We start from the raw sequence: 21,303 nt of genomic DNA, 5'->3' as shown, positions 1-21,303 counted from the left end.
AATGTACCTGATCGCAGATTATAGAATATACACTGCTTAATGTCATTATATGACTAAATTAATACTTTTCAGAAAAAACTCAGAACTCCTTAAGACAGTGAAACTTCCAATTTACATATGCACTCAATCTAACTTTCAATACCTGATAACAAGAATAAAATGTAATTCAAATTAATATGAAAAGCGTTATATATCAACATAAATTAAAATGCAAGAAATTCTCTTTTTAATTTAAATATGTGGTTTTATTATTAAGGACTTCCATGATTCTAAAATACAACCACATATTTTTAAAATTTAGTTCAAAAGCACAACACATTTTTATTTGTGAAATTATGAATATCTTTAAAACATAAATTATTCTGACTATCTAGCTGCAAATGAAAAAACTCTAAGGAAGAAAAGTTACTGTCACATCTATGTATAGAAGAATGAAATTTCTTTTTAACAATAATACCATGATCCATAAGTCAAGAGGAGAGAGGAAAACAGCCCACAAAATCCCCTAAAAGTGTCTTGTTATGCTTTTAATGGAATATATAGCATGCCACTTAGAATGTTTTTTAAAAAAATCACGAGAGGAAATATTTTCTATAGCTAACAATACACTAATATGTTGTCCAATTTATGGGAAAAAAAACTACAAATTAGATGCTATAGGTTAATACCACCTGGGACAGCTATTCAATTAAAAAAAAAAACCTATTGTGAATTCTTTAAGCAAATATTCTTTTATTTTAAAATTATGTTTATATCAAACCTGTGATTAGAAAAATAAAACACAGAATTTACTTCAAGGAAGGAAAAACCTTACATAACTACTGTTAAGTATGTTTACAAAGGAAGCCATGGATTAAGTAGTATACCTGTTTTATAAATGAAACAGCCAGCAAAATTCCTTTTCTATAGTGAAATGCTCCTACACTGCCACATTAAATAATTCTTCCCAAAGCCAAAGTTTGTTATGATCAGTTTCTTTCACTAGTAAAGCTACAATGAAAATCCTTGATAATACACTCTCATTATAATCTGTTTACAAACTTGAATTCATCTTTCTGATACTATCCATCTCATATTTGAATATTTAATACAACTATAATATCATTGTACAAATATATTCATCTACAATGGAAATTACTCATTTTATTTCTCATTCCACTGGTGATTCTTCAACAAACACCCGCAATCCACTAATAGTGGAAATGGATCTCTACCTTTGCCTCCTCCCCCCCAAAAAGATAAAAATTACAACCATGGCTGCGTTCAAGAAGTCCTATATTTTAGTGCATGCTTGTATACTTATACTTTACTCTGCAAAACTTGTAATTCTTTGGGCAAGCCATGCGAGAAACCTAAAAACCAAGTATTAGTATTCTCATTATATAAAGAAAAAGAATGTACAGGAAAAAAGGGAAGAAAAATGTTTTAAGAAAAGTGACTGAAACAGGGTTTTGTTTAAGGTAGAAACTGTTTTGAAGTTTGATTAGTTATTCTCTTTCCTATCACAGAAAGCACTGTGATAGATATTTCACTATTTCCACCAACTTCTTTAGTTAATATTTTAAGACTGAAAACCGAAAAAACTGATTTCGGAGATAATATTAGAGGCATCCAACCTTTAGCAAGTCACTGAGTGCCCTAAATGGATTTTTCTGATTTATTCATTAAGTAAATAGAATCAAGTTTTGATAGATATTTTTAACTGCCTATGGTTTCCAAATATTTTCTCAATCAGCTTAAATTTTTGCAAGCAATTTTCATCATAAGAAATACCAGTAAGATAAGTTACTAAGCCTACCATTCAAAAAAATTTACACTGCAAATGACTAACGTGTATTCCACACTCAATACAATTAACAACCTAATAGTAAATAGCTCCTTTTGTCATTTATCCTTTTCCCCAAAAGTTTCCATTTAAAGACCAAACATATTCTTTAAATATGTCTAAAGAAATTTTAAACCTATCTTCTTTTACTACAAAAATCAAAGCAGTTACAAGATCCTAAGTGGATCTGGGGATGTACCACGTCAGTATAACCCTATTTCTAATTACTCTAAGCTTAATAGTAAAGTTAACTTTTAAAATAATATTTGCAAACTGAGACTTCATGCCAGATTTTCACTGCACTGAAGAGAGTTAAATTTTTTTTTTTACTTCAAAAGAAATACTTCACTTCATTTCTTAACCTACTGTATAGAACCCCATCTGTTAAGAACTGATCCAGCATACACTGCTACTGCTGCAGAATCCAAACTGGTTACACATTCAAATCAGTTTCCAGCCTGTGAGAGCCTCCAATGGCTCTTATCTCATTCAAATGTATTAAGTAAGCATATAAATACTTATTAAGATAACCCAATATCACAACATAAAAAGTAAAAATGATATTGGAAATCTGGAAAAACTAAAAACAAAAACGGAAAAACTTAAAATGTTTTATTTTAAATTTAGAGAAATATAGTACCTGCTAACCTACTAACATTTTGAGATCTCTTTCCTTTTAAAAAGAAAAAAAAAATGAATAAAAGGCAAGTACTAATCTCCTATTTGCAAATGGTTTAACTGAAAACGCCCCAAAAAACAGTATTTCTATCAGTGTTTTGAAAAGAATTTGGTTATGCCAAAGCAGTGAGAGTCCCCCAAACTTACACTGACTTTTTGTCATGATTTGTTTGAAGGATACATAGAAATACAAGGAGGTGTTTGGCATTTAAACAGTAATAAATACAGCAAAGCAAAGTCAGATAGTCTATCTTTGACACCCTAGCAAAAAACAAAAAAAAAAAAAAAAAAAAGCTTTAACTTTTCTGTGAATTTAAGAGGTAAAAAAACCATAGACATTATCTAATCCATGTCTCAGGGCACCTCTGCTGTAGCTGCAGCTTTCTTTCAATGTTCCAATAGATCAAATAAAAATAATTGCTTAGCTGAAGATTCTGACTGTACGGGTGTTATAAAATCTCCTTGCAAGCATATTTTTATATTCCTGTGACTCTACACCAAATACAATAGTCAACTGATTGCTCTGATTTAAGCCTTGCCTTCCAAAACCCAATCTTACAGTGTATCAAAGACAAGATATTGCAGAGGAAACTGTTTCAAAAGCTCAGCTGCAGCAAAAACTACATTTACAAAGAATTTTAAAATGAACTAGTCTTTAATGAACTAGTCTTATTATCCGAAATTTATGAGTCTCTTCTCATTATTTCTTCCCCATGTCTTCCCCTGACATCTTGAACGCATCTTAGCCGCTCCGTAGATAGATATCGCAAAACATTAAGTCATACACAGTTCTGCAGTAACTCTTTCTTATCACGAAAGAAACCAAAACCCAGGGCTGAATTTAACACCTTTCCTCCAGTCTTTATCTACTCGCCACGCTCTCTGAAGGCAACCATAGAAACCAACCTGTATGATTTGGTGCCCTCACATTTTAACACCTCACGTCCACAAAAATGACGAAGAGGTCAGCATATTGAGGGCAATATTACAAAGAAAGGAAAGCGATCTAAAAAGAGATGGGGTGGGGGTGGAGGGAAGATACAGCCACAACACTCTCCAACACAGCCTCGGATATATATTTAAAGGCAGATGCAAAACTGCATCATTTTCCTCTTCATTCGAAAACATCACATCCCAGCAGCTCAAGTTAGAGCTTCTCACATTTCAGCAGCACGGGGGAATTTAGGCTCCAGGCGCAAGGCTTCCATCCTCGGAGAGCGACGCCACGGACAATTAAGAGTGTGGGAGAAAGAACCCCAGAGAAAAGGAGGCCTTCCGCTCCCCCTAACTAAACTCTCAAGTCGACCCAAAACCTGCACGGCAAGGAATGACTGACTACTCGCAGTCATGAGAAGTGATAATAAGCGGTGTTAAGTTGGCCACCGCGCTCAGGTGGCAGGAGAGGACCAGAGGAGAGCTGGGAGGTGGCATGGCTTCAGCTGCGCGCAGGCAGGTCACCCGCTGGGCAATACCCGCTGGACGATCTGTGCTCGCAGGGACGCGCTGCGTGTGTGACCCGGGAGGTGGAGGGGTGGGAGCCAGCGCCTGGGGAGGGGGCCATGGGGGCTGGGAGGCGCAAGGCGAGCACGCCTTTTCCCTTACCAGGTTGAGCACCGTCTCCACGATGTCCCTGTTGCTGACCTCTCCGACCTGTATGAGTCCAATCAACACTGCGAATTTCATCCGGATGTTGCGGATCGGCACCGAAGGGTTAATCATCCCCGCGGGCAGCACCACCGAGCCGGAGCCGGACGGCCCCCTCAGCTCCCCCATCCCGCTGCCCCCGCCGCCGCCACCGGCGCTGCCCCCGCCGCCTCCGCCTCCGGCCCCGACGGCGATGAGCCCCACGGGCGGAGGCTCGAGCCCCGGGCCCGGTTTCTCGCTCGCCATTTGCCCCCCTCCTGGGGAGAAGGCAAGAGCGGCGGCGCTGCCTCCGCCGGTACCGTTATACCTGCCTCGGCCCCCGCCCCCCGGCCGTCGCCTCGGAGCCCCAGCATCCACCAGCGCCGCGGCGCCGGGCCCGCTCCCCGCCTGCGCCTCAGCCCGGCCCGCGCCGGCGCCCTCCCCGGCGGAGGCGGTGGGTTATTCTCAGGCTGATTCCCGGTGGTGGCGGCGCCGCTAACCGCTGCCCGGCGAGTGGCAGCGCCCGCCCAGCAGCTGTGCCGCTGCCGCCCGCCGCCGCTGCCTCCTCACGCTCCCCCTCCCGGTCCGTCCGGCCCGGCCCGCCCCCCGCGGAGATGCTGCCGCCGCTCAGAAAAGCCCTGAGGCGCGAGCAGCTGGCCGCGCCGCTGGCCGGCGCTGAGGCTCAGGCTGGGGCCGACGCTGCTGACGCTGCCGCCGCCGCTGCTATGGGCGCCACTGTTGTTGTGAAGCCCCGACGCCGCCGCTCACTCCGCCATGTTGCCGCCCCCTGCCTGCGGTAGCGGCCACTGCGCCTGCGCAGAGCCTCCGGGGGGCGGAGCCCTGGCGGCACCCCCTCTTTCGCCCTGCCCTCCTTCTCCTTCCACCCACCCACCCCGACACCCCTTGTCCCTCCCCCAACCACTCTGAACGGATAGACAGGTGAGCAGGTGCATGGGGACCGCTGCCAGACACTGGGGCGAGCTGGCGGAGGCGGGGCGGGTGGTGGCTTCCTCGTAATTTCTCCCTGGAGGGTGGATTCTCCCTGTGGGGAAGGACACAGAGTGTGTGTGTCTTGCCTTCGCTGCCACCTCCTTATTCCCTCAATATCCTCTTGCTAGGGGGAGATTCATCTTCGTCGTCGCACCCAGCTGCTGCTACTGCCAGTGCCACGTGCCTTGCAAGGTAGGGGAGTGGCAGACGACCTCTTTCCACCCCTCTTCGCCCTTCCTCACAGTCCTTCCCGCCAGGCCCTCCCCGGAATTTCCCAGTGAAAAAGTGGCGAGCAAAGCAGAAACAAACGCACTGTGGGGAACGCTCCCGCTTCGTAGGGGAAAGGATACAGATGGGAGTGTAATGGGTCTTTTTCTACGGCCATGAAAGAGGCTGACACCTGCACACACAGGCACGACTTAAAATAGAACTTGTCAAACAGTGATCCGCTCTGGATGGATCTCTGAACAACAAACAGTTCTTGAACTCACTTCCCAGCCTTGAAAGACTGCATTGTGTGCAGTCTGGGGTGGTAGTTTGGTGGGAGCAACAAATGCCACATTTGAAAAATCCTTAGCGATCCTCAGGTATGAGGTCAATTAATGATACCTCCCTTTTTCTTAGGCATGCACACTTTAGAGGATTTGGAAATTATCTTAAAAGATAGGTATTTCTCTGCCAGCCTTCATCTGTGATAAAAGTAGACTTTTGCATCTTCACATATATAGAGAGAAAAAATTACTTTATTTAAAAAGGTATTAAAATGTACACAGCAGTCTTGCTGCTTGTATTGAATTAAAACGAAATAAGCATGACTGCTGTTTTCTTCCTTGAAATGAAGGATGTAATTTTATTTAATATTTCGTGAGGTGTGCCCTTTTCAGTAAGATGTATTGTAAGACACCAAAACTATTAGGTATCTTGAGGTAAATTCAAATCATTTTAATTGTCATCTCAAATGAAAACAGTCAGTCTACAAATCTGTCATAATCCAGTTTCTTATTACTCATATTTAATTGGATTGGTTAGTCAAGTTAACTCCCAGGATACTGGAACACGTTAAAATTCTAAAGTACCATAAGTCCTGTATAACAGAATTTTTCAAGACAGGTACTAAGGCTTAGTTCTTAGTTGTGTGTGTTTAAATTTGCACTAAAGTGACTGAATTATTAAAATAGTCAAGCAGAAATTTCTGAAAAAAGTAGTAGTTGGTATGTCCATTTAACTCAAATAGCTAGGGAATTATAAAATGTTAGAAAGATTGAAAATGTATGGAAAACTTACAAAACCTCTAAGTCTTAATAGCTTGACTTAGGTGTCCTGTCATTGAAAAATCCTGTGACATATATCCACCTATAGCATTTTATCTCTCCCAAGTGAGTAGCATCTGCTTTTGCAAACACTGTTTTCATTGGCAACTTGACAATTTTAAAATTATGTATCTGTCTGACATGGTCATCCCACTAGCTTCTTTTCACCCCGCTGTTCATATATGTGGCAGCAGGTTCTACCTCTTGCTAATTTTAGACTTTAAAAAGTGTTCCCCAGTTCCCTGTCAGCTCCTCGAAGGCAGTGTGGTACTGTCCAAAGCAGACACAGGCTTTTGAATCACACTCACAACTTACTCAAGTTATTGAACGCAGTATCCTCGTTCACTAACAGGAACGAGAATAACATCCCCACTGGGAAGTGAGAATTCAATGAAATGATTTCAACTCAGCAGCCAGCATAAAGGAAATGTGTCCTTGTACCCTTAGTATAACGGTAACAGTCTGTGTTGAATGACCCATAAACAATGTAAGAACAATTATAACTACATACAAGTTTCATAATTGCACAGTTATGTTTTCAATACTGTCCCCAAAAGCGTACAGTTTAGAAAATTCAAGTAGGTCTTTTTCCTGTTAGCCTACAAAGCCTCTTGCAAGTATACAGATAACTTTGCATCTGCATTAACACTATTTTGAAATAAAAGATAGCTATATAATGAGAGGCAACTTAATGAGGTTCATTTTTAAATCTCCAGATTTAAAAATATTTTATGCAGTGAATATCAATTTTGTATAGAGTCTTGCTTTAATAGATGCATACCCCTAATTCCAAAGGACAGTCCTTCAAAGAGTGCCCATGAATCTGAGTTTCAAGAGGCAGTATTGCCAAGCGGTTAAGACCACAGTCACCAGACTCACTAGAACCTGGGTTTGGATTCCACTTTCACTACCCACTTATCTGTGTGATCTTGGGCAAATGACTTCTCTTCAAAGCCTTATTTTATCCATCCCAAAGTAGAGATTCATAGGACTAAAGGATGAAAGGAGCTAATAAATACATTTAAGGTACTTCATGTAGTAGCAAGTGTTGATAAATAATCTTTCCCTTCATTGGCTGTGGAAAAAGACAATGCTGCAATTATTTTTGTGTTTTCAGCAGCTGACGTGCCTGGCTTATAATTTACATTTATTAAAGGTATTTTTTAAAATGAATGATAGAAAACAGCAGTTGTCCAGGCTAAATGTTCCCATTCCCTTCACCTGTTCCTTAAAGAGCAGGATTCTTGGTTTCCTCTAAACTTTGTCTGACCAGGGTACTTCAAACCATAGGTCAGCTTAGACAATATCAAACAGAGGGAGATCCTTACCTGAACCTAAACCTTTAGAAATAGAATTCCTGTTAACATATCCCTAAGTCAGATTAGTTTGCTTTGGTTTGGTTTGGTTCTCATTTTTCCAGCAACATGACACCAATGATTCATGTAATGCACAGTAATTTATGTTTGAGAGGTAGTAGCTTCTCAAAAGACATTGGGTCCATTCTCCTCTCATGTTAAAATTACTGTCAAGTGAAACACCAAGGTTCTATTTTTTTGTTACTGTTTTGTTTTGTTTCTAGACTTTCTGCTCCTAGGCAGCAGCACATGTCCACTAGCTTTACAAGTGGATTTGGACATAAAGTGCAGAATTGAATTTACCTATTTTAGATTTGATTGAATTTTTATTTTACTTAAATTTGCTAAAAATTCCTTAACTTTAATTATATCAGGCAAAACAACTTGTCTTATTTTTATCTTATTATCTGCAAATTTGAGAACAATCCTTCTATACCTTCATCCAAATATTTTATTGAACAGGATAAAAACATCTCTATTTCCTAAAACCTTTCTGATTGAAATCAGTTCATGTTTTTCAAACTGTGAACACCAGCCCACTAGTGAGTCTTCAAATAGATTTAGTAGGGGGCAGCCAGAAATTTTTTAAGGAAATATAATAGAAAAATATAGAATGAGAAACATCTAAGCACATCCATAATTTTAATTATGCATATACACGTGTATGTACATGCACACTTATTATGAAAAATCTATTATATAGATAATAGATTATAATATGAAAAATCTATTTCTCACTGCAAGTCATAATCAAAGAGTTTGTAAAACACTGATTTGAGTTGTTTATAAACACCTGTTCGGTATAATCCTATACTAATAACTGCCCATATTTCTCTAGCTTGTCCAAAAGGATATCGTAGAGGACCTTGACAACTGGCTAGTTGAAGTCTGGATACACTCTGTACCTGAGCAAAATTAAAGTAAAAATATATAGATGTGAATTATTATCAATTTTTCTGATAACTGTATCACAAATAAGAACATGTGTTTGATTGGCTAACAGGACTTACTGCTTTCCTTCTAATGAATGAGCCGTTCTACCATTCTGTAATCTCACCTACAAGTCATATTAAGCCTCTTGCTGTGGGTTTTCAAGAATTTATCTCTTCCTAGTCCCACTGGCACTGTAATCCTCTGGCACATCTACTTCTCTAGGACTCCTCAAAGACCATGGAGAGTTCAGTGATCTAGTTTACACATTCTTTCAAGATCAATGGATATAATTTGTCCTGCGCTGGGGATCTGAAACTATTTAGACTAGTGAGGTGCCTAGTTACAATTTCCTCACGAAACTTAAACTTCAGTTTCTTCCAACTATTATTAGTTCTACCTTTTCACTCCACTGTTTTTTCTCCTAAACAGAAAATATGGAACAAAATAAAAATTCAGTATTTGTTAACAAATCTGACCCTGTTTGGGGATGGCTAAAATATTGATGCTGACCAGCCAACAAATACTTGAGTGCCTACCACATGCAAGGACGGTAGACTAGTCAAAATGGATGTTTCCTAATTTTCAGTCATCTTAATTTCAAAAGAACTAGGTATATATACACATGTACCCTCAAACATCCACATAAATCTAGAAGCAAATGCACCGCACACATATATATACTCACCATCAGATTAGCCGTACCTCTGTCCATCTTCCTGACAGGAGCCCTATAATAATGGCTCCCAATCTCTTTGCATGTGTACAAATCTTTCGTCATTAAAAAAAAAAAAAATTGTATACTTCCGGACTCTTACCTGAGAGATTTATCTTTTAATATCCATTGATTAAGTATAGGAATGGAAAGCTATTAACAATTTAATAATGGTATTTAAATAAATTTGCGTTTTTAAAATCATAACATCTACATGTATATGAAACATACACACGCATGGAGTTGTGGGTTGAATTGTGTCCCCTAAAAGATATGTTCAAGTCCTACCCCCAGAAACTGAGACTGTGACCTTTGCTTCCAAAAGCAAAGCCTTTGCAGATGTAATCAAGTTCAGATGAGGCTGTACTGGAATTATATACAACGTCATCATAACAAGGGAGGAATCATCCCTAGAGCCTTCAGAAAAAGCATGACTCTGTTGACACCTTGGTACTTCTAAACTAGAGAACTGTGAGGGAATAAATTTCTGTTGGTGGCAGTGGTGGTGGGGCGTTTCTTCATTTTTAAAAATTTTATTGAAGTATAGTTGATTTACAATGTTGTGATTATTTCTGCTATAGAAAAAGTGATTCAGTTATACATGTACACACATCCATTCTCTTTCAGATTTGTTTCCCACAAAGATTATCACAGAATATTAGGTAGAGTTTTCTGTGCTGTACAGCAGGTCCCCCATTAGCCCATCGTCCCATAACCCTCAGCATATGCCAATCCCAAATCCCCAGTCCATTGATCCCCCCACCCACGTGTCCCCTTTGGTAACAAAAAAATCGGTGAGTCTTTCTGTTCTGCAAATTCTGTTGCTTTAAGGCATCTAGTTTATGGTACTTTGTCGTGGAAACCCTAGGAAACTAATATGCATACATGTGACATATATGTGTTTGACATTTTATTCTGTCCACAAGCAATGCCTACTGTGTGTAAGCGTTCGTGGATCATTTTCAATAGTTCTGAGGTCACCTGGTTGGGAAACAATGCGTTAGACAACTTGAATTAATTTGTCCCCACGTAGTACATTGTGTTTTCCTACGTGGGTACCATACTCATGTTTTTCCTTCTATCCATAGCACTCTCATCGTCCCTGCAGAAATTCTGCCCGGCTGAAATGCCACCTCAATGAATACATTCAGGCTACCACCTAGAAAAAAGTGACCTGAAAGAATCATTCTTTTTTTAAATGCTGGAAATGGGTACGAAGTTTCAGGCTGTTGTGGCTCAGGGGAAATGAATCTGACTAGTATCCATGAGGTTGTGGGTTCAATCCCTGGCCTCACTCAGTGGGTGGGAGATACAGCATTGCTATGAGCTGTGGTGTAGGTCGCAGACGTGGCTCAGATCCCGAGTTGCTGTGGCTGTAGTGTAGGCCAGCAGCTGTAGCTCTGATTGGACCCCTAGCATAGGAACCTCCATATGCCATGGGTGTGGTCCTAAAAAGCAAAAAAAAGAATGATTCTAGCTTGTTTTCCCTAAATAGCCCAGGTTGGCACATTTCCACTTAAACAAATTAATAGTTTCCTTCTTCTCTGCCTCATTTTCTGAGATTTAAAAAATCCACATGACAATATATGTAGTCATTGCTCTCCTCTTTACTGAAGTTTTGTGGGGTTTTTCTGTGGGTTTTTTTTTTTTTTTTTTTTTTTTTTAATGTATGTGTATAGTCATTTTTTTTTTTTTTTTTTTGAAAAAAATTTTCAGGAGTTCCCATCATGGCGCAGCAGATACAAATCCAACTAGGAACCGTGAGGTTCAGGGTTTAATCCCTGGCCTCGCACAGTGGCTTAAGGATCCCGTGTTGTGGCGATCTATGGTGTAGGTGGCAGATGCGGCTCAGATCCGGCATTGCTGTGGCTGTGGTGTAGGCCAGCAGCTGTAGCTCTGATTAGATCCCTAGCCTGGGAACCTCCATATGCCGTGGGTGCAGCCCTAAAAAGAAAAAAAAAATTTCACGTGTTAGAGAAATACAAGTATGTTAAAGAATGGGGCTTGGGGTTGGCTATTTGTAATCATTATAGCTGCCATAGCCTGTTCATCTCCTGTCTGCCATGCGTGTTGATGAGTATTATTTCTAACGCTGCCTTCAGCTCTTTACATAAGATAGTGTCCCCATTTTTTTCAAAGATGGAAATTAACATGAAGAGAGGTTGTCAGGTGTGCAGATCATACTTCAGGCTGTGACAAAATTAAGATTTGATCCCAGTTGTGTATGGCCCGGTCCTCAGGTTTGCTCATTCTCTTACATGGCCACACTGTGACCTAGACTGAGGTCATTATTTTTACCAAGGGCACCAGGTGAAAGATAGTGAGATTGGAAAAGTTCATGTAAAAAGAATAAAATCCATGTAAAGGAAAAAGAATGGTTGCGGTATTTGCTGTTTTGGTAAAAGTGGCCCACCAAGAGATGATCTCTAGAGTCATCTGATTTTGTATCTCTGGGCCTAAAAAGGTTCCGAAAACTCCATTAGCCTTTGTGTTTCCCGGGAATCATTTTAATTCTAGACAAAAATTACTTGGAATAAATAAATTGTTTTTAATTATGTTCATTAAGATTAACCAAAATTTAATTGCATAGTCCCATTAATATATCACTCCTTATTATGCTTCTGGCAAAGACTTTGTGATGTGTCTAACTAATGATTAATCTACGAGTCCCTGTTGAAAGTATTGTCGTTGTATGTCTATGTAATTATAGTAAAAACAAAACGAAACGCATATTCTGCATAGAAGGAGGAAAAGAATGCTATGAAGAAGTATCCGAGAGCTGTTTAGAATAGTTATCTCCTTAATAGAATCTCTGCAAAATAAGAGAGTACATCTTTCCAAAGTTTAGCCCAACTGAGAAGCAGTGCATAGATTCAAGCCTGGTAAATAAAGCTTTGGATTAGAGCCTTTCTCTGATGGTGCCAGCAGCCGTAGATTAGCTAGTGGAAGAATGGCTTGAAAAAACCACCTCACCGATCAATTAGTAAGTAGTATGCAGAGACAATCTGGGCTTATGCTTTGATTTCCTGGGATAGAGTATCTATCTCTCTTAACTGGCAGAGGGGTCAAGATCAGAAAAGCGAGGTAAAGGGAAAGGAAACAGATTTATCTGGACTTTAGCTTCTGCTTGTGCGTTTGATCTCATATGTGTTGGGGAATTCACTATACATAGCCTCTTGTGGTTAACGTGAAAGCAATGTTCACTAGCACAGATAACCATAGGGTCAAAGGATATCTTAAGGGATCAAGATGCTTCATCCCATTTAATGTTTGTGTATCTGTTAAATAGACATTTATGTGTATATAAAACTTTACTTCTGTTTGGTTAGTCTAAGTTCGTGAGAAGTAGATGGAATGTCCTATATTGGCCACAGCTTTATCCCTGGTTTCTGCGTTTTTATTAAAATCAGCTCAGCTGATTTCTTTTGCAGTGGCAAAAGACGTAACAGTGCCTGTTCCAGGGCTGTTTGCATTCAGTGAAGCATATCAAAATAATGGCCATGATTTGCCCTCATAATTCATACGATGGTGTTTTCTTTCCTAAGCACAACGGAAAGCTCACATGATTACATTATAAAATAAAACATATCTGCCAAACATTTCATTATCTTTTGTTTTACCATTCTCATCCCAATACCAAATAACCCCTTGAAGTAGGGTTTAGTGGCTAAAAGAAGGATTTCAAATCAGATAGATTGGGTTAAGATGCAGATAAATTGCCCTTCAGCCATGTTCTGCATGTAAAATATAACTAAAATACGTCACATGTATTGCTTGGAATATTTAAAGAAATTAAATATGTAAAGCATTTACTCAATAGATGATAGGAAGTGTGCCTGTACATTAGCACAAACAACAGTAGAATTTTGTGAGTTTTCAAATTATATAATTGAGTACACTAATATCCACTTATTTGATCTTCATTCATTGACCTGATTTTCCTTTATTCAGATAGCAAATAGAACAGCGTTTCTTCTTTAGTTTTTAAAATAAATAGCTGTACATATTCTGCATTTGTTTACTTTATGAGAATTTTAACAATTTCCCTTTCTGTCTCAAATGTAAATGTTTTTTCTCTGTTAAGCACATAAAACCTATTAGAAATATATCTTCTCTTTGTTTTTAGCTAACCATAGGGAGAGAAGTCATATTGTGAACAAGTTATTTTTCTGAGACTTTATAAAGATTAAAAAGTCAAAAGAGGAGTTCCCCTCGTGGCTCAGTGGTTAATGAATCTGACTAGGAACCATGAGGTTGCAGGTTTGATCCCTGGCCTCGCTCAGTGGGTTAAGGATCCTGCGCTGCTGTGAGCTGTGATGTAAGTTGTAGATGTGGCTCCGACCTAGCGTTGCGTGGCTGTGGCGTATGGCAGCAACAGCTCCAATTCGACCCCTAGCCTGGGAACCTCCATATGCAGTGGGTGCAGCCCTAAAAAGGACAAAAAGAACAACAACTAAAAAAAGTCAAAAGGATAAGTAAATAGTAGTAATAAGCTAATCCTTTATAATTTACTAACCCCACAAGTAAATAGTCTACCAAAATACATCTGCAGGTTTAAACCAAAAATTGTCCTTTTTTAAAAATATGTTTCTCTACTTTTCATATTCACTCAACTTTTTGTTATTGCTTTCTTTGTAAATAAAGTTTAGTGTTTTAAGTTCATACCAGGAAATAGATTTTTCCCCCCGATTTTCTTTTTTAAAGAGGTAGTGGTACTTCATGAAATTAACTTTTTCAAATTATTTCTTAGTTATTTGTATTTGATTTTGACATTGACTGTTAGGAATTCATAATACTAATGGCATCATTCATATGCCATAAACTTCTTACCAGTTATAGATTCCACTTGCTTCAAATATGAGTGACAATGGATATTTATGTATCTCTACTTTCTTTTCCTACTAGTTCTTTGGAATTTTCCTAACCTGAAATATTTATAGAATTCATAACGTCTTTTATTGTGTCAGTATCTCTCAATACTTCTACTAATGCCTAAACTGAAAATGTCATGTTAAATCACTGTAAAACATGTATTAATTTCCTCATGTAAACCATATTGTTAATTATTTTGAAGGGGAACTAGAGAGACATGGTCTCTGCACTCTAGAATTTTAAAATGTAATCTATTTGATGTTTACATAAGGAAAATGCCAAAGGAAATATAATCGTATATAACACAGATTAGAACTAAGGGAAGAGATGCAATGGAACTTAGAACATAGTAACTATAAACATGAAATAGTCAACATAATTGAAACATCAATCCTTTGAGCTTTGTGACCATCTGCTATTCAATAAGCATTAACCTAAAATGAAATTTTGTATAGACTAATAAGTTAATAAGATCTTATTCTTCCAATGTATTACAAAAACAAGTAGCCACTCTGTAATATTCCTTAGATATTCTTCAGAAAGCATCAGAATCTCAAATAATGAAGCTATGAAATAAGACAGTTTTAAAGAGATATCTAACAGTGCATATTTGTTGTTAAATAAGTGAAAGGAATTCTATATTTAAATGATTATACATATGTTGAATAATATAACAGAAATGTCCAGCTTGATAAGGGTAGAAAACTTTTTTAAAAACCAAATAGAGCTGTAAATCAACTCTACTTTTAAAAAAATGGGGAAAAAAGAAAGAAATAGATCCATGGATAAAACAAAATCCCTCTCCTCATGTAGCTTACATTCTAATAAAGGACACAGATAATCAATTAGGAAAATTTATGTAAATAATATGATTTCAGAAAGTGATACTTTTAGATGGTAATTACTTTTACAGAAAAAAAAAATATGGTAGTGTAGTTGTTCATTATATGTTTTTTTCCTCAATAGATCAGCAGCTATTTGCAGGCAGGCACTATATCTTACTTGCAAATAAAACCTTCAGCAGTGTACCTGATCATTGACTGAACAAGTACTCAATAAATGTCTGAATAAAGGAAAGAAGGAGGAAAGAAATTAAAACAGAGATTTTTAAAATTCAATGAATTCAACAATGTGATACAAATTCAACATTTACTTGGCTCAACTATTAAAGAAACAAGAACAGACTTTTTAAGTCAGAATGAAATCATTCCTCTGTAGGATTTTTTAATTCCTTAAAACATGAATTTTGAGAAGGGCTAAATTTCTTAAAACCAGCATTCAATTATTGAATCTTCTCTGCTTAAGATTATGTAAACTGGAGTTCCTGTCGTGGCGCAGTGGTTAACGAATCCGACTAGGAACCATGAGAGGTTGCGGGTTCGATCCCTGCCCCTGCTCAGTGGGTTAACGATCCGGCGTTGCCGTGAGCTGTGGTGTAGGTTGCAGACGCGGCTTGGATCCCGCGTTGCTGTGGCTCTGGCGTAGGCCAGCGGCTACAGCTCCGATGAGACCCCTAGCCTGGGAACCTCCATATGCCGCGAGAGCGGCCCAAAGAAATAGCAAAAAGACAAAAAAAAAAAAAAAAAAAAAAAAAAAAAAAAAAAGATTATGTAAACTATTTGGCCTCTTCGAGTCTGTTTTTCTACCAATGAAATGGGACTGAACAACTCTTCTTATGAGATTATTGTAATCACAAATGAGGTAAATCGTGGTCCTGCTTTGAAAAGTACAGCGTATTACAGAGAAAACCACAGCCTTAATTCTGGCAGCAATCTGAAAAGAGTACTTCTCTCTCAGTTCTGGAAGTGCAGGCAGTAGTGAGGCATGGGTGTAGACTCATAGCAGGGAACTGGTTCTGATGATGTGTGTGACAAGTTGAGGGGCACTGCTAAAAGGAGGAGAGGACAGTTCCATGCTCAGGGCTAGTAAGTAGTCAGGAATCAAAACCAGTCAGATAAGCCATAATTGGGGCAAACTTGAGAAGAAAAGTCAAGGCAACCATGCATCTCAAGGACAGAGCAAGAAGGCAGTCCAAAGATGGGCAAACAGCCAAGAGTCCAGAAACACAAGTGAACAAAAAAGAGAAACAGGAGACCGAATTTGAGATTCTCAAATTTATACCTCAGTTTCAGTACGTTTAAATGGTTCCTTTGGAGGAAAGCATCAATCCCTCAGGGACAGATGCTCAGGAATCCATGACTGAGTTAAAAGAATATGGGGGGAACCAAACAGCCCGTTTCTCTCAAAAAGATTCTCACAGTAAATATCTTAGCCAGTTTTTAGAAGACTCTTTCCTAGAATCCATCTTCTAATTGGACAGTAAGGAAAAGCTTGGTCAGATTTTTAGACACATTTCCCTTGAGATTTACATCATGTTTTCATGATACTACAAAATATTTTGCAGGAAAAGAAACCTTGGAAATCAGTGATTTATGCGCTCATTATTAGATGCTCAATATGCATGGTTTGAGCTGAGATTGAAACTGCTGACTTCGCTCTTGTGTCTCATGCCCTGGGTTTACTAACTTACTGGCTAAAGTCAGTTGGCAGATAAATCGTACTGTAGCAATGCACGTGGCAATGCTAAGCAAAGCCCTCAACCTTGTGGATGGGGACAGACTGCTCACATCAGGTTTTCCGTCTCTACATTCAACAACGACCAACCAGTGCCACCAGCTAGACGACTATAGTGATCATCAGTGAACCTCAGGCCAGGCTCACTGAGGCTTGGTGGAGTGACGTGTAAGAGGTCAGGTTGTAGCATCAAGTTGTTTTTTCTGCAAGTATTGTGCATTTTTTTTCTCAACAACTTTGTGCCCTAAGTTGATAGGAACTATCATAGACTATTGGATTGATGAATCATTTGTTTATATACCTGTATATTTTCTGATTTCTTGCCATTGCACTATGCTTTCCTGGTAATTAGGGTTTTGAGTTCTAGTATCCCAAGTCCAGTATCACAAAGTGTAAATTGGGCTAATAACGATATATGTAACATAGAGGTGGATTCATCCATAAAAAATATGTTGAGTATTGGTGGCACCAAGAACATTAAGATGTTAAAGCATTGGAAAGTTCTGTCGTAGCTCAGTGGTAACGAACCTGACTAGTATCCATGAAGACGAGGGTTCGAACCCTGACCCAGTTCAGTGGATTAAAGACTGGGCATTGCCATGAGCTGTGATGTAGGTCGCAAATGTGGCTTGGATCAGCCTATGCTGTGGTTATGACATGGCCAGCAGCTGCAGCTTCAATTCACCTGGATTAGCCTGGGAACTTCCATATGCCGCAGGTACAGCCTTAAAAAGACCAAAAGCAAAACAACAACAACAAAAAACCTTTTTATAGTTTTTGTTTATATATAAACAAATAAATGGCCATATGCAAAATTGTGCAGAACCCAAATTACTGTTTCTAGTGAAGATTATATATTAGCTCAGATATATCTATTCATATGAATAGCTTTTTTCCAAATTGACCAGTGTTTACAGAAGAATTATACTTTAAAAATTGAGATGTAAGGAAATTCTAATCAATGGATTTTCAGTCATTCTTGGAGTAGACATTAACACTTTTTGGGTTATTTCTGTAAATTACTAAATATAATTTAGTTTCTAGAGATTTTAGAAACAGTTCATTAATTGTTTTATTCTTCAAAGCATGCGGGGAAAATATACCAGTTAAAATTCTGATGAAAAAAATATAATACACAGGAATCCTATGGCTATGTTTGCAAATATAATTTTTCTTAAGATTTTGTTTTTTTTCTTTTTAGCTTTTTCAGTGAAGTTTAATTTGATTGAAGAACTTTCTTGATTTTAATGTTTTCCTTTATTGTGTTTTGCTAACATGAGAAGTGGTGATTCATTGTGCTATGAATATTTTAAATTAATATGTATAAAAAAGAAATATTTAATTAGCATCATTGATATTCCACATTTTACAGGTGTATGTGACTAAGGAGAGATATAACTTTTTTTATTGCATCAACTTCACATACAACTAGTATAATAGCAACAACAACAACAAAACATTTGTTGAATGCCTCCCTTGTGCCTTTGCTCTTAACTATAATTTTATACTCACTCATATAAACATAGCAATTAATTTGAAGTTAGACACTTAGCATTTACTCATCCTTATTATGACATTCACTGTTGTCTGGGAAGATTACTATCCCTGGTGCTGAAACTGCTCTGTTGTCGTCCTTTTGGTTGAAGAATGAAACAGTTTGTCTTAGACACACCTTTTCACTGAAATTATGAACTGGATAAATGTTCATACCTTAAAGGAAGTATTAAATTTCAAATATCTTAACATCCTGATTAATTATGAAGGCAATATTTTATGTTTTGTTTATTCTTACTATTTTATTATTGGAAATTTTTTTCTAGAGGATAGTTAGCAGTTCAAAAAAAATATTAGTACACAGGACATTGAGAAGTCAATAAATGTTCCAGCTACCAAAATATATTACTACCCACCAAAAACTTGACTCTGTTCATGTTAACTAGTGTTTGATTGATTTAATGTGTCAAAATTAAAGAATTTTTCTTTTAGAAAATACCTGCAGTCAAATTCCCTAACTGTATTACAGCCCACTAGATTACAGGTAGTTAATGCTTATTCAATGAATATAATGATTTACAATTATGGTGAAATGGGCTTCTTCCAAGTAATTTCTTTGCTGATCCTGAATAGGGGTCACAAACTAGGAGATAGCTATGCTTCTGTATGCGCCTGTAAATAGAAGTATGCAAAGTATTGGTGTAAGTTCTCCTTAGATAGGTAAGCCTGGGGTAAATATATTGGCACAGCAAGAAAACAACTTTATAGATCTAGTGAGACACTGTCTTTTACTGACATTGTCATCTACATTTATATGCCTACTTGGGGACTTTGGGAGCCAAGGACTCTGTGCTGGGATGTGCAACATCTGCTTCTGCTTAATGTGGCCACCCAATTTTGCATCCTTTAATGATAAAATCATAAATATAACCTAACCTCTTTGTGTGTGCTCTCTTTTTGTAAATTTATACCAAACCTAAATGAATTGTATATGTGTGTGTTGGGGGATAGTAAAGTTAAATGTGAATTAGGTTAAATCAGTAATTAATTTTTATGTAATAAAATGTTATGGTATTTTTCCCTAGGACTAACTAACTTTCAAACAGAATAGTACTTATATTCTGTGACTGAAAAGGTTCATTTCTTTTATTGATTTAGTAAGACATGACTATATAAACATCTTTTTCAAAGCCTGCTTCTCCTCCTATATTTTTTTTATCTCTGTGGTTGGCACCACCAAGTCCTCTAGCCTGCCTCTGCTCTCTGTTAACCAGGGCCTACTGATACTAATTTCTAAGTATTTTCCAGTCTCATCGTTCTTCTCCACCACCACTGCTCAAGTTCAAGTTCAAATCCTTATGGTACCTTCTCTGAATTATCATAATAATTGAAGAGTCAATCTCTTTGACTCAAATCTCACTTATTCTAATGTGTTCTTTGCACTAACATCACAAAGTAATTTTTATGTTTTTTATTTTCTTTTGTTTTATTTATTTTTTTTTTGATAGGCAAGAAATGGATTTATTAAGATAGGACTCTTGTAAGAGAAACCGGCAGGCAAGCGAGGAGGCTCTGAACAAAGATTTTTTTTTAAGAATGATTTTTATTTTATAAACTATAGCTGATTTACAGTGTTCTTTCAATTTTCTACTGTACAGCAAGGTGACCCAAGCACATATTCATGTATACATTCTTTTTTCTCACATTATCATGCTCCGTCATAAGTGACTAGATATAGTTCCCAGTGCTACACAGTAGGTTCTCATTGCTTATCCATTCCAAATAGTTTGCATCTATTAACCCCAAATTCCTGGTCCATCCCATTCCCTCCCCCTCCCCTTGGCAACAAGTCTGTTCTCCATGTCCATGATTTTCTTTTCTTTTTTTTTTTTTTTTTTGTCTTTTTGTCTTTTGTTGTTGTTGTTGCTATCTCTTGGGCCGCTTCCGCGGCATATGGAGGTTCCCAGGCTAGGGGTTGAATCGGAGCTGTAGCCGCCAGCCTAGGCCAGAGCCACAGCAACTCGGGATCCGAGCCGCGTCTGCAACCTACACCACAGCTCACGGCAACGCCGGATCGTTAACCCACTGAGCACGGGCAGGGACCGAACCCGCGACCTCATGGTTCCTAGTCAGATTCGTTAACCACTGCGCCACGACGGGAACTCCCTCCATGTCCATGATTTTCTTTTCTGTGGAAAGGTTCATTTGTGCCGTATATTAGATTCCAGATATAAGTGATATCATATGGTATTTGTCTTTCTCTTTCTGACTTACCTAGGATGAGAGTCTCTAGTTCCATCCATGTTGCTGCAAATGGCATTATTTTGTTCTTTTTTATGGCTGAGTAGTATTCCACTGTGTTTTTATATATACTACACCTTCTTAATCCAATCATCTGTTGATGGACATTTAGGTTGTTTCCATGCCTTGGCTATTGCGAATAGTGCTGCAGTGAACATGCAGGTGCATGTGTCTTTGTCAAGGAAAGATTTGTCCAGATATATGCCCAAGAGTGGGATTGCTGGGTCATATGGTAGTTCTATGTATAGTTTTCTAAGGTACCTCCATACTGTTTTCCATGGTGGTTGGACCAATTCGCATTCCCACCAACAGTGTAGGAGGGTTCCCTTTCTCCACACCCCCTCCAGCATTTGTTATTTGTGGACTTATTAGTGATGGCCATTCTGACTGATGTGAGGTGGTACCTCATAGTAGTTTTGATTTCAAAGATATTTTTAAACAGATTGAAACTAACTTTATAAAAAAGCACATGTACACATAAACACAATTTAAATCCTTCAATGATGTTCCCAATTATATCAAATAGGAAGGTCTTCATGATCAAGCCTGGACCAAATTTCAAACCAAACTTTTCTCCTGTCACTATTTTCCTTACACATTATATTTCCAGCTATTTCAGAATAATAATGTGTGAAA

At 38.2% G+C, this 21,303-nt stretch overlaps 1 protein-coding gene and 1 long non-coding RNA gene across 17 annotated transcripts in view; one reads left to right on the top strand and one right to left on the bottom strand.

The window, feature by feature from the left end:
* Positions 1-4,503, bottom strand: part of NBEA (neurobeachin) — a 637,779-nt gene extending 633,276 nt beyond the window's left edge. For 12 of the 15 annotated variants that reach the window (XM_021065191.1, XM_021065198.1, XM_021065199.1 and 9 more), the window contains exon 1: positions 4,106-4,502. In XM_021065191.1, the coding sequence (XP_020920850.1) occupies positions 4,106-4,393 (288 nt within the window). In that variant the 5' untranslated portion in view covers positions 4,394-4,502. Of the gene's footprint in view, positions 1-4,105 lie in introns of all 15 variants that reach the window. The other 3 variants (XM_021065194.1, XM_021065195.1, XM_021065200.1) reach the window with 1 other exon arrangement.
* Positions 4,943-21,303, top strand: part of LOC102159559 — a 620,195-nt gene continuing 603,834 nt past the window's right edge. For both annotated transcript variants that reach the window (XR_002336491.1, XR_002336492.1), the window contains exons 1-2: positions 4,943-5,065; positions 5,245-5,308. This is a non-coding gene — a long non-coding RNA (uncharacterized LOC102159559). The remainder of the gene's footprint in view (positions 5,066-5,244; positions 5,309-21,303) is intronic.

The sequence above is a fragment of the Sus scrofa genome, chromosome 11 (genome assembly GCF_000003025.6).
Source record: "Sus scrofa isolate TJ Tabasco breed Duroc chromosome 11, Sscrofa11.1, whole genome shotgun sequence".
Taxonomy (NCBI): domain Eukaryota; kingdom Metazoa; phylum Chordata; class Mammalia; order Artiodactyla; family Suidae; genus Sus; species Sus scrofa.
The sequence above is the reverse complement of the archived record's forward strand: the minus strand, read 5'-3'. Positions and strand labels throughout refer to the sequence as shown.